Source organism: Podarcis vaucheri, assembly GCF_965113315.1.
Source record: "Podarcis vaucheri genome assembly, chromosome: 4".
Lineage (NCBI taxonomy): Eukaryota > Metazoa > Chordata > Lepidosauria > Squamata > Lacertidae > Podarcis > Podarcis vaucheri.
This window is the reverse complement of record NC_138762.1, coordinates 8,234,210-8,247,050: the sequence shown is the minus strand read 5'-3', so window position 1 is coordinate 8,247,050 and position 12,841 is coordinate 8,234,210. Positions and strand designations below refer to the sequence as shown.

Here is a 12,841-nt window from a genome sequence, read left to right as displayed (position 1 = left end):
TTTTTTCGTTTTGCGAAGCACAGCTATTAGCGGCTTAGCGACTATTAACGGCTTAGCGGCTACTAACGGCTTAGCGGCTTTAAGAAAAAGGAAACAAACTCGCAAGAACTCGCAAGACGACTCAAAAAACGGAAAACTCTTTCGTCTTCCGCGTTTTTCGTCTTGCGAGGTACCACTGTAGTTTCGAAATTATTTATTGCAATTGTTAAGAGTGGGTTTCTGTTTAATTTTTATATGCTGATATTATTATTCTATACTATTCTAATGAACGTGGAGCTTTATTTGATGTAGATGGCTTATTTTAAAGCCGTTTTATTATCACATTTTTGTATTGTTATAAGGTGTACATTCTTTGTTTGTTCGGCTTGTAAACCACCTTGAGTATTGTAAGATAGAAAGGCGGTATACAAATTAAAAGTGATGATGATGATAAGGAAAGCTCCCAGTGAGAGCTGAGAGGGTCCATGGCTTTCTGTGTGAGACAAGGGTTAACAACTAGTTTTGGGAGAAGACTCTTTTCTCTTTCTCTGTTTTTGTTTTTATTTAGATTATATAGATAAGAAATGAAAGAAACAAATGAATCAAAGCAAACTGGGTGGTGGATGTTTTGGGCAGTATACTGCCCCTTAGCTTACTTCAGGATGAACTCACAGCAATATATCATATGTAGCCCAAGTTAGGGATGGAAATTAAAAATCACTGCCTGGAAGTGATTTCCGGTTTTTTAATCTGACTTGGTGGTGGTGGGGGGGCATTATCAGTGTTCCCGAAAGAAGAAAACTGAGTAAATATGCCACAACACAGTAAAATAAAAATTTTTTTAAAAACGAAGAATGAGTTTTTACTTGAATGAAACGTAGAACTGATGCAGTGGAAGCTTCACCAGTCCTAGCAGGGCGTCTCCTCCTGGAATGCACACCTTGTTCCAAGCTTCTATGACCATCACGTTGTTCTTCAGCCTCTCCAGATGTTTTGATGTCAGTGAAATAGGAGTTACCTAGAGATTTGATCAGACTCTTTGATCAGAGAAGCAGGCCTACACACACACACACAGCCCTTCATCTCAGCCTTTGCAAATATAAAAATAAAGAGGACGGCATGTAAACCAGCAAATCCACAGTAAACTGTCCTTGGACTCAATACAGCTAATGGGGGGGGGATTAAGTCCCCTTGCAAGCTTACCAGGTTTGATTAAGTTGCAGGTAAAATGTTTGCTGACAAGTTTTCCTTGTGAAGAAAAGAAAACGAGTTTCAAAAGTTAATTTTGTTTAGTGATGTTCTAGGCCAGGGGTCAGCAAACTTTTTCAGCAGGGGGCCGGTCCACTGTGCCTCAGACCTTGTGGGGGGCCAGACTATTATTTTTTTTTTGGGGGGGGTGAACGAATTCCTATGCCCCACAATTAACCCAGAGATGCTTTTTAAATAAAAGGACACATTCTGTTCATGTAAAAACACGCTGATTCCCGAACCGTCTGCAGGCCAGATTGAGAAGGCGATTGGGCCGGATCCAGCCTCTGGGCCTCAGTGTGCCTACCCCTGTTCTAGGCTGCCCCATAAAAGATGCGTTTCGCACACTTTAATATTTGGTCTCTCGTGGGGTTCTGTATGCAGGTGACCTGGGCATGTCTGAGCACACAGAGAGTCACAGAATTGAAAAGTGGGCAGGGAACCCAATGGTTACAGTCCAACCCCCTGCAATGCAAGAATCACAGCTGGATAATCCCCAACAGATGGAAATCCAACCTCTGCTGGAGAAGCTCAAAGGAAGGGGAGTCCACAGCCTCCCAAAAGAGACTGATTCACTTTCAAACAGCTCTTGCTGTCAGAAAGTTCTTCCTAATGTTTAGTCAGGATCTCATTTCTTGTAATTGTAATCTCACCCGAACAAGCCTGCTCCATCTTCCAAATGACAGCCCTTCAGATATCTGAAGAAGGCTTTCATACCACCTCCCAGTCTTTTCTTCTCCAGGCTAAACATCCCCAACACCCTCATAAGGTTTGTTTTCCAGACACTTTGTCATCCTGGCTGCCTTCTCAATATCTTTCTTAAACTCCAGTGCCCAGAACTAGATACAGGTGGGGTCTGACTCATGACTGAGACGTCCTTTGCTGCTGGGAATTGGGCGGCTTTAATTATAGGGTCAAGCCAGCTAAGAATACCTGTATACCTGAAGCAGCGTCTCCACCCCCATCATCCAGCCCAAACACTGAGGTCCAGTGCCGAGGGCCTTCTGGCAGTTCCCTCGCTGCGAGAAGTGAGGTTACAGGGAACCAGGCAGAGGGCCTTCTTGGTAGTGACGCTTGCCCTGTGAAACGCCCTCCCAGCAGATGTCAAGGAAATAAACAACTATTTTACTTTTAAAAGACATCTGGAGGCAGCCCTGTTTAGGGAAGTTTTTTAATGTCTGATGCTGTATTGTTTTTGATATTCAGTTGGAAGCTGCTCAGGGTGGATGGGGAAACCCAGGCAGATGGGCGGGGTATAAATAATAAATTATTATTATTATTATGAAGGGCAGCAAAACACATTCTGCCTCCTGGCAAGTCTGACAACTACTTTAGAATACAGAAACTGGCCGTCCTGCTGTAAAGCAGTGGGCAAATAATAAAAGTTTTGGGCCTGTATTTTGTTCTCTGACCTCACAATTTTAAGGACGTGACGTTAAACACTGAGGAGGAATTAATGTTACCAGGATTACTGCGCACATGAAAAAACTGAAGCTTGCCTGAGAAAACTGGAAGATGGGTTCTGTGGTCCCCCATATCACAGCAGACCTTGTGGCTTCTTCTGTGCTGAAGAGCTTGCAGTTTAGATACACGTTACAAGAGCCATGAAATCCAGCGTCTTTGGGAACAAAGACCTTCCCTTCTGGGACCATCAAGAGTACGTGCAGCAGCAAACCTTCTTCTTCTGATGCACACAGCTGGTTCAGGAGGTTACGGGAGACGGGCATGGGGACTGGCAGCTGACTCACGCCAACGTTGGCCCTTTCTGATACTGCAGGTGAAGACTCTTGGTTCCTCTTTGGGAGCTGGCAATTAGTTTGCTTCAAGACTGGGGGGCTTCCAGCAGGAGTGGTGCTCCTGCCAACTTCTTGAAACTTGACTCCGGGACTCCTGATGGCGTGAACTGGAGCTTGTGGTGCCCCATTCGCTGCCTTGGCACTGGTGCTGGAAAAATCTTTATTATCAGCCGCAAGTTCCAATGACACCTGCCGCAAGAAAGTTAGAAATAACGCGTTACCTGCTGCCTGTTGAGAGCACAACCTTCTGCAGCTGTGCTTTTCAAACTCTGTTCCTGTGAACCATGATGTCTCCACCTCCATCGTTCTTCCCGGACACCGAGGTCCAGCGCCAAGGGCCTTCTGGTGGTTCCTTCGCTGCGAGAAGCCAAGTTACAGGGAACCAGGCAGAGGGCCTTCTCGGTAGTGGCACCCACCCTGTGGAATGCCCTCCCACCAAATGTCAAAGAGAAAAATAACTACCAAACATCTGAAGGCAGCCCTGTTTAGGGAAGCTTTTAATGATTAATAGGTTGTTGTATTTTAGTGTTTTGTTGGAAGCCACCCAGAGTGGCTGGGGAAACCCAGCCAGATGGGCGGGGTATAAATAATAAAATTATTATTATTATTATTATTGGAAGCTTTGTAGGGCTTCTTCCTCAATAGCAAAATCTGTGTGTGTATGTGTGCATGCGCAACAGGAAAGAGAACCGGTGCACCAATGGGCTCCAGTCGGTGGCATCATTGCACTTCCCGGGTGGGAGAGGGTCAAAGCCCCGGGGAGGCTGGCACAGTGCAAAAGTGCAGCAGCGGAGCTAACCTGTCATTCTTGCTACTGCACTTGCACTGCGCTGACCTACCTGATACCTTGCCCTTCTCCGTAAGCATTGCACACCCCTCCCCACCGACCACCCAGACAATCAGTAACAGCAGAGACAAGTTTGTTCTGGGTTGCACCATCCACTTAGAAGAGGTACAGTAAGAGTCCAGGCAGCTCTTGCCAGTGCGGACCTTGAAAGACGCCCCAGAACCCGCTGCAATATGGAAAGCTTCTTCAGCAGACATTCTGAGAAACAACCCCCAATCTGCTTGCCCCCAAGGGAATCACTCTGTTTTCCACTGCCTTAGAGAACCACCAACACCATGGTGACATCAGGAACCATCCCTCCAATCCCCACTTTCATCTCCAACCCCATCTGCATGATTAGCAGGCAACAGACCTCACAGTGGTGAATAAGAAAAAGAACAAAAATCACCTGCAACAGGCCTGGAAAGCAAAGGGTCAGGAATGGCGGTGGCCCTAAAAAACTGAGCAGTACCCAGCACAGCCACTCAATACATATTCCCACCATTAGGTGACTGCTTCACTCTAGATATAATAAATACTCTAGATATAAATATAGGAGGTCTTTGTTTGGGAATGAGCTGGGGTCCTTCTCTTCCCAGATGTAAACCTGACACCTGAATGAGCTCCAATGCAGAAAGCAGCCTCCCAAAAAAATTTCCATGGCCAAAGCAAGAGGCAACGATACAAGCCAATTCTTTAGTCTCCTTTGGCAACAAACCTGTGGGCAATTCATGCCCTCACAGATTCAGGCGGTACAGTCGTACCTCCTCCCTCTGGTTACGTAAACTTTGGGATGCGCACGTAGCAAACCCGAAGTATTTTACCGGGTTTTGCTGTACGCACATGCGCAGAAGCAGTTTGTGCATGCGCAGAAGTGGTCCTCAGGTTGTAGAAACCTTGGGATCCGACTGGACCTCCAGAACAGATCCCGTCCACAACCGGAGGTACCACTGTATTCGTCATGAAACTGAGAGGAGCAGAGAAAAGGAAGCTACTGATAAGATTTCACAGTAAAAAAAATAACCAATTCCCAAAGGCTACAGGGCAGGGGCTCACCCAGTGCTAACTAAAGCACCAAAGCCAAGGCAAATCCTCGGAATAGAATATTGTACAACAACAATACCAGTTCCGAATAGTTCAACAATGTTGGCAGATTTTAGAAATGAGAGCATATGACACCTAAGTGTTGCATTAAGACAAGCTACCTGTGTGTAGAACAGTATAGAAGCAGGTTGTGTATACCTTCAAAGGCCCCAGCTGGGCTGGCTCTCCGACTTCTTTCACAGGCAGTTCACGGCTGACCGTTAGTTGTTCAGACTGAATTATGTCTCGCAGCGGGAAAACGGCTGAGCCAATCAGCAGGGGCTGAAGACAGGAGAACACAATGGGGAAGGAGGGGGTAACATTGCGCATTTCACTTTTCAATATTACATAATCTATACTGTATTGTGCTCATGGTCGTAAAACCTCTGTTGGGTTTGGGGGCTGGGGTTCTGCCAAGGTCTTCAAGGAAACGTAATCAGTAAGAAAAGATATGTACTGTACTGGCCCGAATATAAGCCGCACCCAAATATAAGCCACACATTTAAAATTGGAGGGGGGGGGAAGGAAAAAATACTCAAATATAAGCCTCTCCATTCCTCGCTGCTCCTGGCTGCATACTTGGGGGGGGGGGTGAGCTTCCGGCGGCCTTTCCCCTTCCTTGCTGTCTCCCTTACCGGCCTTGGGGGAGAGGATGGGGGACTATGCACAGGGCGGGTGCCACTTTCTCGCACTCCTGGCGCTGTTTGCCCCACGCTCCTGGCTGCATACCGTAAGGTTGCGAATATAAGCCGCACTTTTCATGGTCAGAATTGGGGGGGGGAGAGTGAGGCTTATTTTCAGGCCAATACGGCATTAAGAACATTAAAATCCTGACTTTCTGACAAAATAGTGGCTAACAGTAAAACAAAAAAATTAAATTACGAAACAAAACTTATTTAAAAAAAAATCACAAATTACACACAGGTCTACAAAGGGTATCTATAAGCAGACAAGGTTTAAAATATCCATTTAAACCTAATTAATATGCTGAAAGCCAACTGAAAAAGAAGCATTTTTGCCCTCCTCCACCAGCGGAATGCCAAGCTATGCCTCTCAAAGGAGGGGTTGCAGTGGAGCCCGTGAAAAGGTCTCCTTGTTGGCTCTTGCCACACAGACGTCCAGCACTGGTGGGACAAAGAGTGAAGCCTTAGCTGCAGATCTTAATAAGCAGCAGTCCCATAAGCAGGGCTTAAAGGTAGGTTTGAAATGGGTCTAGATAATCTGCTTCATCCAGAAAAACAATAATGAATACCTTTCTTTGTGTGCCTTGTTTTGAGTAGACGTGAAACTCAAGGTCCGAGTTCCACCAGTGGGTTATCATTGTGCCACTGAAGTGAACGGGGAACACGTACCGCTGTTGAAACTTCACCACTGGAAAGGTAAATTGACAGGGATTGGATGCCCGATGGGATGGAAGAGGGAAGAAAAAGATGTTCAGTCAAAATTTCAAGGATATGGCAGAAGAAAGGTGTCTGGAAGCTTTTGAGGGAAAGGCACAATGAAAGAAGAACAGAACTAACTACTTAACTACCCCATTCCTCTCTGGCAGATTTAGGCTTTTCGCATTTACAGTGCTATCCTATACATATATACTCCAAAGGAAGTCTATGAGGCTGTCTCCCAGGATTTCAGCATTTAAAATCCATTTTTATTAACCTTATTAATAATTTCCCCCACTTAACTATCTAAAGGTTCTTTCACTCCCTTTCATTTTGTTGTTGTTGTTTAGTCGTCTTAGTCATGTTCGACTCTCCATAACCCCATAAATCAGAGCATGCCTTGGAAACTCTCACTTTCTTCTCAAAGCTTCTCCTTTTTTATGTCCATGGAGTTTTGTTGGCAAAATGCTGGAGTGGTTTGCCAGTTCCTTCTCCAGGTGGATCACATGTAATCTAAACTCTCGGCTATGACCTGTCTGTCTTGGGTGGCCCTGCACGGCATAGCTCATAGCTTCTTCAAGATATTCAAGCCCCTTCACCACAACAAGGCAGCGATCCATGAAGCGGATCCCTTTCTTTACTAGTAACTAAATCCTATTGACCAAACTGCAGGAAGCAGTGGAAGAAAGGAGTGCCTGGTGTGCTCTGGTCCATGGGATCACGAAGAGTCAGACACGACTAAACAACGGCAACAACAAATCCTATTCCAGTTAACTAGACTGCCACTCTTCGTTTTCTAATTGTCTTATAAAGTCCTTTGCCTCTACAGTGGTACCTCAGGTTAATTCGTTCCGGAGGTCCGTACTTAACCTGAAACTGTTCTTAACCTGAAGCCCCACTTTAGCTAATGGGGCCTCCTGCTGCTGCCGCGCCGCTGGAGCACGATTTCTGTTCTCATCCTGAAGCAAAGTTCTTAACCCAAGGTACTATTTCTGGGTTAGCGGAGTCTGTAACCTGAAGTGTATGTAACCCGAGGTACCACTGTAGTTGTGTGGTTTTTTTTGGGGGGAGGGGGGAGCTGAACAGCTTATTTTCCTTATCAGAAAGATCCAATCCCACCACCTTTCTCCACCCATAGCAGGGGCTGCCAGCCTTTTGGGGTCAATGGGAACATTTGGAATTCTGAGCAAGTGCCAGGTGCAGTGTGGCATAGGACAAAATGGATGCTACACCTAAAAGGACAGGACCAGAAAGTGGTGTTGGGCATGGCACCATGCAATCAGCTGCCCCATCCATGGGAGAAAAGGCCCCTTTCCCCCAGGCAAGGCTTACCTTCCCCCAAGATTTTACTTGACGCCACCCGAACTATTTCTGTCGTTACGGCAGCCTGCCCTGCTCCAATCTTTGAAGCTCCCACTGGAAAGTGAAACTCGACAAAGAATGTCCTGTGAATGGGAGAAACAGAAAGCGTATTGGGTGAATCAATCAACTGTTTTTAATATAATGGGCCAAAGTGGAAAGGGCATCAACACAAGCCACTGAGCTCAAGCTCAGCGGTAGAGTGACAGCTTTGCATGCAGGAAGTCCAGGATTCAACCTCTGGGATCCCCATGAAATGCACGGAAACACCCTTTCCTGAAATCTTGGAGAGCCATTTGCCAGTTAGTGGAGGCAGCATGGAACTAAATGGGCCAATGGATTTGACTTGGTATCAACAGGGATTTTACATCATCCCCAAATCTTTGCTCTTGTGATAAAATGAACGATTCTAATGATTCCTGCTGAGATTGGATCAAGTCAATGAGCTTACAGGCCTCGCCCCGAAGTGAGAAGGAAGAATTATTACCTCTTTTTGGCCAACGCTGGCCTGGGCGGCTTTCCAGTTGATCGTTTTTTGCCTGGAGTGATGTTTTCAGGGGGCACCTTCAGGCTCTCCACGACTGCTCTAGCTAATCGGACCCGGCCCAGCACTGCCAGTCTGTCAAGGCTCAAGCTGACAGCTCGGGTTTCCTCTGTATTTTCCATGGAAGCCTCATGAAGAGGAAGTGGCCCAGCAGGAGAATGGCTGAGAAGGGGAATGCAAACAAGCAGGCTAAGTTACAGATAGGTAGCCGTGTTGGTCTGCCATAGTCAAAATAAAAAAATTCCTTCCAGTAGCACCTTAAAGACCAACTAAGTTATTTCTTGGTATGAGCTTTCGTGTGCATGCACACTTCTTCAGATACACTGAAACAGAAGTTGCCAGACCCTTCTATATAGTGAGAACGTGGGGAGGGGTATTACTCAGAAGGCTGGTGGGAATGGGAGATGGGCAGATAGCTGAGATGAGCCTGTTGACGACGACTGTAATAGGTCTTACAGGAAAAGGCAAGGGGTGAGAAGGTGAGAAATGGCTCAGTCATGTATAATGAGATAAGAATCCAATGTCTCTGTTCAGACCAGGTCTCTCCATGGTTTTAAGTTTGGTAATGAGTTGCAATTCAGCAGCTTCTCTTTCCAGTCTATTTCTGAAATTCCTTTGCAGGCTAAGGTAACCTTCCTCATAAAAAGGAAAGAGAAAGGTGCTCCAAGGAGTTGTTCTATTACATCTCTTGCACATAAGAACCTAAGAGGAGCCTGCGCTGGATCAGACCAGTGGCCTAACTTAGTCCAGCACTCTGTTTTCAAAGTGGCCAACTCACAAGAGGCATGCAAGCAGTACCAGAGTGCAATAGCACCCTATGAAGCTGTGATTCCCAGCAGCTGGCATTCAGTTACGTACTGTCTCCAACAGGGGAGATAGTACCTAGCCATTCTTGTGAGCAGCCACTAATCGTCTGATCCTCCATGAATTTGCATGCTCACACATTTGATACAAATGCACCAATTCTGTGTAGGGAAAAACACCTGAACTGAATTGATGTTCAGAGGAAATCAGGAGTTGTGATGTCATTATTATTATTTCTTAAATTTGTTAGTGATTTTTCTTGCCCACGGCAACCCAAAGGGAGTTAAAACCAACCAAACAGCAGATAGAGAGAATTGATAAGAATAATGATCTGTTGTGACCTTGACGGAAGCATACAATAGATGAGACTTCTTGTGTTTTGGCTCATCTTCCTCTTTTTTCCTTTTTTCCTTTCCTCCTCCTTTCCTTTTTCTTTCCCATAATAGCTTAAGTTCTATGCCATGCACTTAGATTTTTTTGTAGTTTTTTAGCTTTTTTCATCATTATTATTATTATTATTAAGAAGGATTTTTTTTTGTAATTTTGGTTGTTTATATTTCTCTGTACAGTGGTACCTCGGGTTAACTACTTGATTCATTCTGGAGGTCCGTTCTTAACCTGAAACTGTTCTTAACCTGAAGCACCACTTTAGCTAATGGGGCCTCCTGCTGCCGCCGCACCGCCGGAGCCCAATTTCTGTTCTCATCCTGAAGCAAAGTTCTTAACCTGAAGCCCTATTTCTAGGTTAACAGAGTCTGTAACCTGAAGCATATGTAACCTGAAGCTTATGTAACCCGAGGTACCACTGTATTTGTTTAAAGCAAAAGAAAAGTATTTTTTTAATAAAAAAAAAACCCAACCAAACAGGTTGGGACAATTCCCCACCCCAGTAGTTTTCAACCAGTGTGCCGTGGCACCCTGGGGTGCCTTGAATGATGGTCAGGGGTATCATGGGCAACACTGGCCTCTGTCCCTCTTTCCTTCCCTCCCTCCTTGAATGCCCTCTCTCACGTCTCTGTCTCCCAAAGGCTTGCACAGCAGTTTGTTGCAGCAGCCCTGGCTTCAAGCTCCCCAGGCGAATGGTGCCTCTGGGGCTGGTCAGGGTGTGCTGGCTGCCAGGATCTGAGGAGACCTCAGAGCAAGCAAGCAGGCAAGGGAGCCCAGCCAGTCAGTCTGCCAGCCCTTGCTGTTGGGAACAGACTGACAAGTCCTAGGCTCCTGAGGGGCAGCGTGAGGAGGCACCTCTCTTTGGGGCAATGTGTGTGCGTGTGTGTGTGAGCTCAGAGACCAGGGATGCCGGCAGCAGAAGCTTCCCGGAGGACTCCCAAGGAGAGGGGAGAGGAGAGGAGGCTGAGGGAACACTCTGCAAGGGAGGGTGTTCGAAAAGGGGTGAGGGGCTGCCAGCTCTGCAGGCAAGGGGTGACCTAACTGGGCTCCTGAGCCCCACAAGGGTGCCGGAGAAAGAATGCAGTTGGTCAAGGGAGCTGTGGACTCAAAAAGATTGGAAAATTCTACCCCACCCTATAGGTGCATTAGAAACACAAGGAAAAAGAAATACATTTAAAACATCCCACCCACTTCAAAAAGGCCAGAGATAGTTAAAGGCCCACGGCCTGGTTGCAAAGCAAAGTTTTTGCCTGGTGCTTAAAGATGTGTAACAATGGTGGCAGGCAAGCCTCCTTGGCGAAGCATTTCACAAATGGGGAGCCACTGCAGAAAAGGCCTGTTCTCGTGCTGCCGCTCTTCAGATCTCCCTTGGAGGGGGCACACAAAGTAGGCCCTCGGATGCTGATCGCTGAGTCCTTGTCGGTTCACATGGAGAGAAGCAGTCCTTAAGTTATTACAGTTCTGACCTGCTTGAGTCATGTGTAATGGAGCCCACAGCAACTGGTTTACCTGGGTTTTGTCTCTCGAGTCCCTTTCTGACCCAAGGGGCTAGACTCTGAAGCCTTTTTTGATCTCCCACACTTGCTGTTCTGCGACTTGTTTACTTTTCCGGAAGCGACAGTATCTTCCTCATCACTGAGGAAGTCACTTAAGCTGCTGTCGGACTTCTAAGGGAAAAAGATTGAGAAAAGCAAAAAAATTTAACAGTCACAGAACACTCAGGAATTAACGATTCAATTACCAAAAGGAAGTTCTCATAATAATAATAATAATAATAATAATAATAATAATAATAATAATAATAATTTATTATTTATACCCCGCCCATCTGGCTGGGCCTCCCCAGCCACTCTGGGCGGCTTCCAAAAAGAATATTAAAATACTATAATACATCGAACATCTTGAGATTCAAGATGGTAACCATTTATAAAAACCAGATGATGGAACGGAGGGAAGTCAAAAGCTCGGCAGAGCTAAAACTCTGTAAAAGGTGATATGAAGTTATATTATCAAAAATGGAAAATGAATAAAAAAATATTTAAATAAAAAGAATGTAATTCTAAAATTCAAACTCAGTTGCTGAAATACATGATCCGTTTTAGTAGGCACGTTGCTGGATTAATAAAAGGAACCATAGAATTATTTTTTTAAAAAAATATGGTGACCTTTCCCAAACACTGCAAGTTTTCATTTTCTCCTCAAATTCTATTTTGTTAAAGGGGCACAGGCAGAACCTCCGGCCTTCATCCACTCCTCCAGCAAGACCCGGCACAAATGAGAGGTGTGGCATATCTGATGTGTTCCTACATGAATACTTTTTTTGTGTGGGATGCCTCTAGCTGCCAAGGGTGTGATACAGATGCCTCACACTAAAAGAATCTTCATGGTGAGTACCACATTATTTTCTCAGGAGAACACTCTGTGGACGAGCTGTGCTAATCTTCTGGGGGGGGGGCACCACATAAATCTGACTGGCCTAGGAGGGGGGTAGTGTTTTAAACTTCACTTAAGTCTTTTGCACACCTAAAACAAACGTTTTTGTCTTTCTGCAGCTCTCGTCTTTTGGACGATGCCCAGCGCAAGAGAGGCAAGACAGAATGAAAGGAGAGGCAGAGAGGAAGAACATAAGGCAGCCTTCCCCAATCTGTTGCCCCCCACCCCCCAAATGTTGAGACTATACCGTATTTTTCGCTCCATAGGGTGCACCGGACCATAGGGCGCACCTAGTTTTTTTGGGGGGGAATTCCCCCCCCGGTCCAGGAGCGGCGGCAAGATTGCGTGCAACCTCGCCGCAGCTCCCGGAGCTTGCGGGACTGGGAAGCCTGAGCTTCCCCCACCCCAGCCCCCAGAACAGGCAGCTATCCACAAGCCTTTGGAGCCCGGCAGGAACTCCCACCGCGCTCAGAAGGCTTGTGGATGGCTGCCTGAAGCCCGGAGAGCGCTGCGGGAATTGGCGCAGCGCTCGCCGGGCTTCAGGCTGCAGGCTGCTATCCGCAAGCCTTTGGAGCGCTCCGAAGGCTTGCGGATAGCTGCGAACCGACCCCTCTCGCTCTCCAGGCTTCAGCGAAAGCCTGCATTCGCTCCATAGGACGCACACACATTGCCCCTTCATTTTTGGAGGGGGGAAAGTGCGTCCTATAGAGCGAAAATACGCTAACTTCCAATGCCTACGGCTGCTGGGAGTTGTAGTCTAAAACACGTGGTGGGTGCCAGGTTACTGTGCTGACATAAGCAAAGCAGACTTTGATTTGCAGAATTGTTGCCTGGTTCATTCTAGCCCAGTACAGACAGCAGCCTTCCAGTATCTCAGGCAGAAAAGTATTTCACAGCCCCTCTTCAGACCCTTTTAACTAGAGATGACAGAGGTTGAATCTGGAAACTTGCACAGGCAAAGCATGGGTTCCAACACTGAGCAATGCCTCCTCCTTCAAACACA

General features: G+C 46.4%; 1 protein-coding gene across 1 annotated transcript in view; it reads right to left on the bottom strand.

Moving 5' to 3' along the window:
* Positions 1–12,841, bottom strand: part of C2CD3 (C2 domain containing 3 centriole elongation regulator) — a 60,666-nt gene that overhangs the window by 39,150 nt on the left and 8,675 nt on the right. The window contains exons 9-15 of the mRNA XM_082219684.1: positions 10,915–11,072; positions 8,158–8,376; positions 7,644–7,756; positions 6,185–6,303; positions 5,092–5,214; positions 2,727–3,212; positions 846–997 (exon numbers count right to left, since the gene is read on the bottom strand). Coding sequence (XP_082075810.1) covers positions 846–997; positions 2,727–3,212; positions 5,092–5,214; positions 6,185–6,303; positions 7,644–7,756; positions 8,158–8,376; positions 10,915–11,072 — 1,370 coding nt within the window. The remainder of the gene's footprint in view (positions 1–845; positions 998–2,726; positions 3,213–5,091; positions 5,215–6,184; positions 6,304–7,643; positions 7,757–8,157; positions 8,377–10,914; positions 11,073–12,841) is intronic.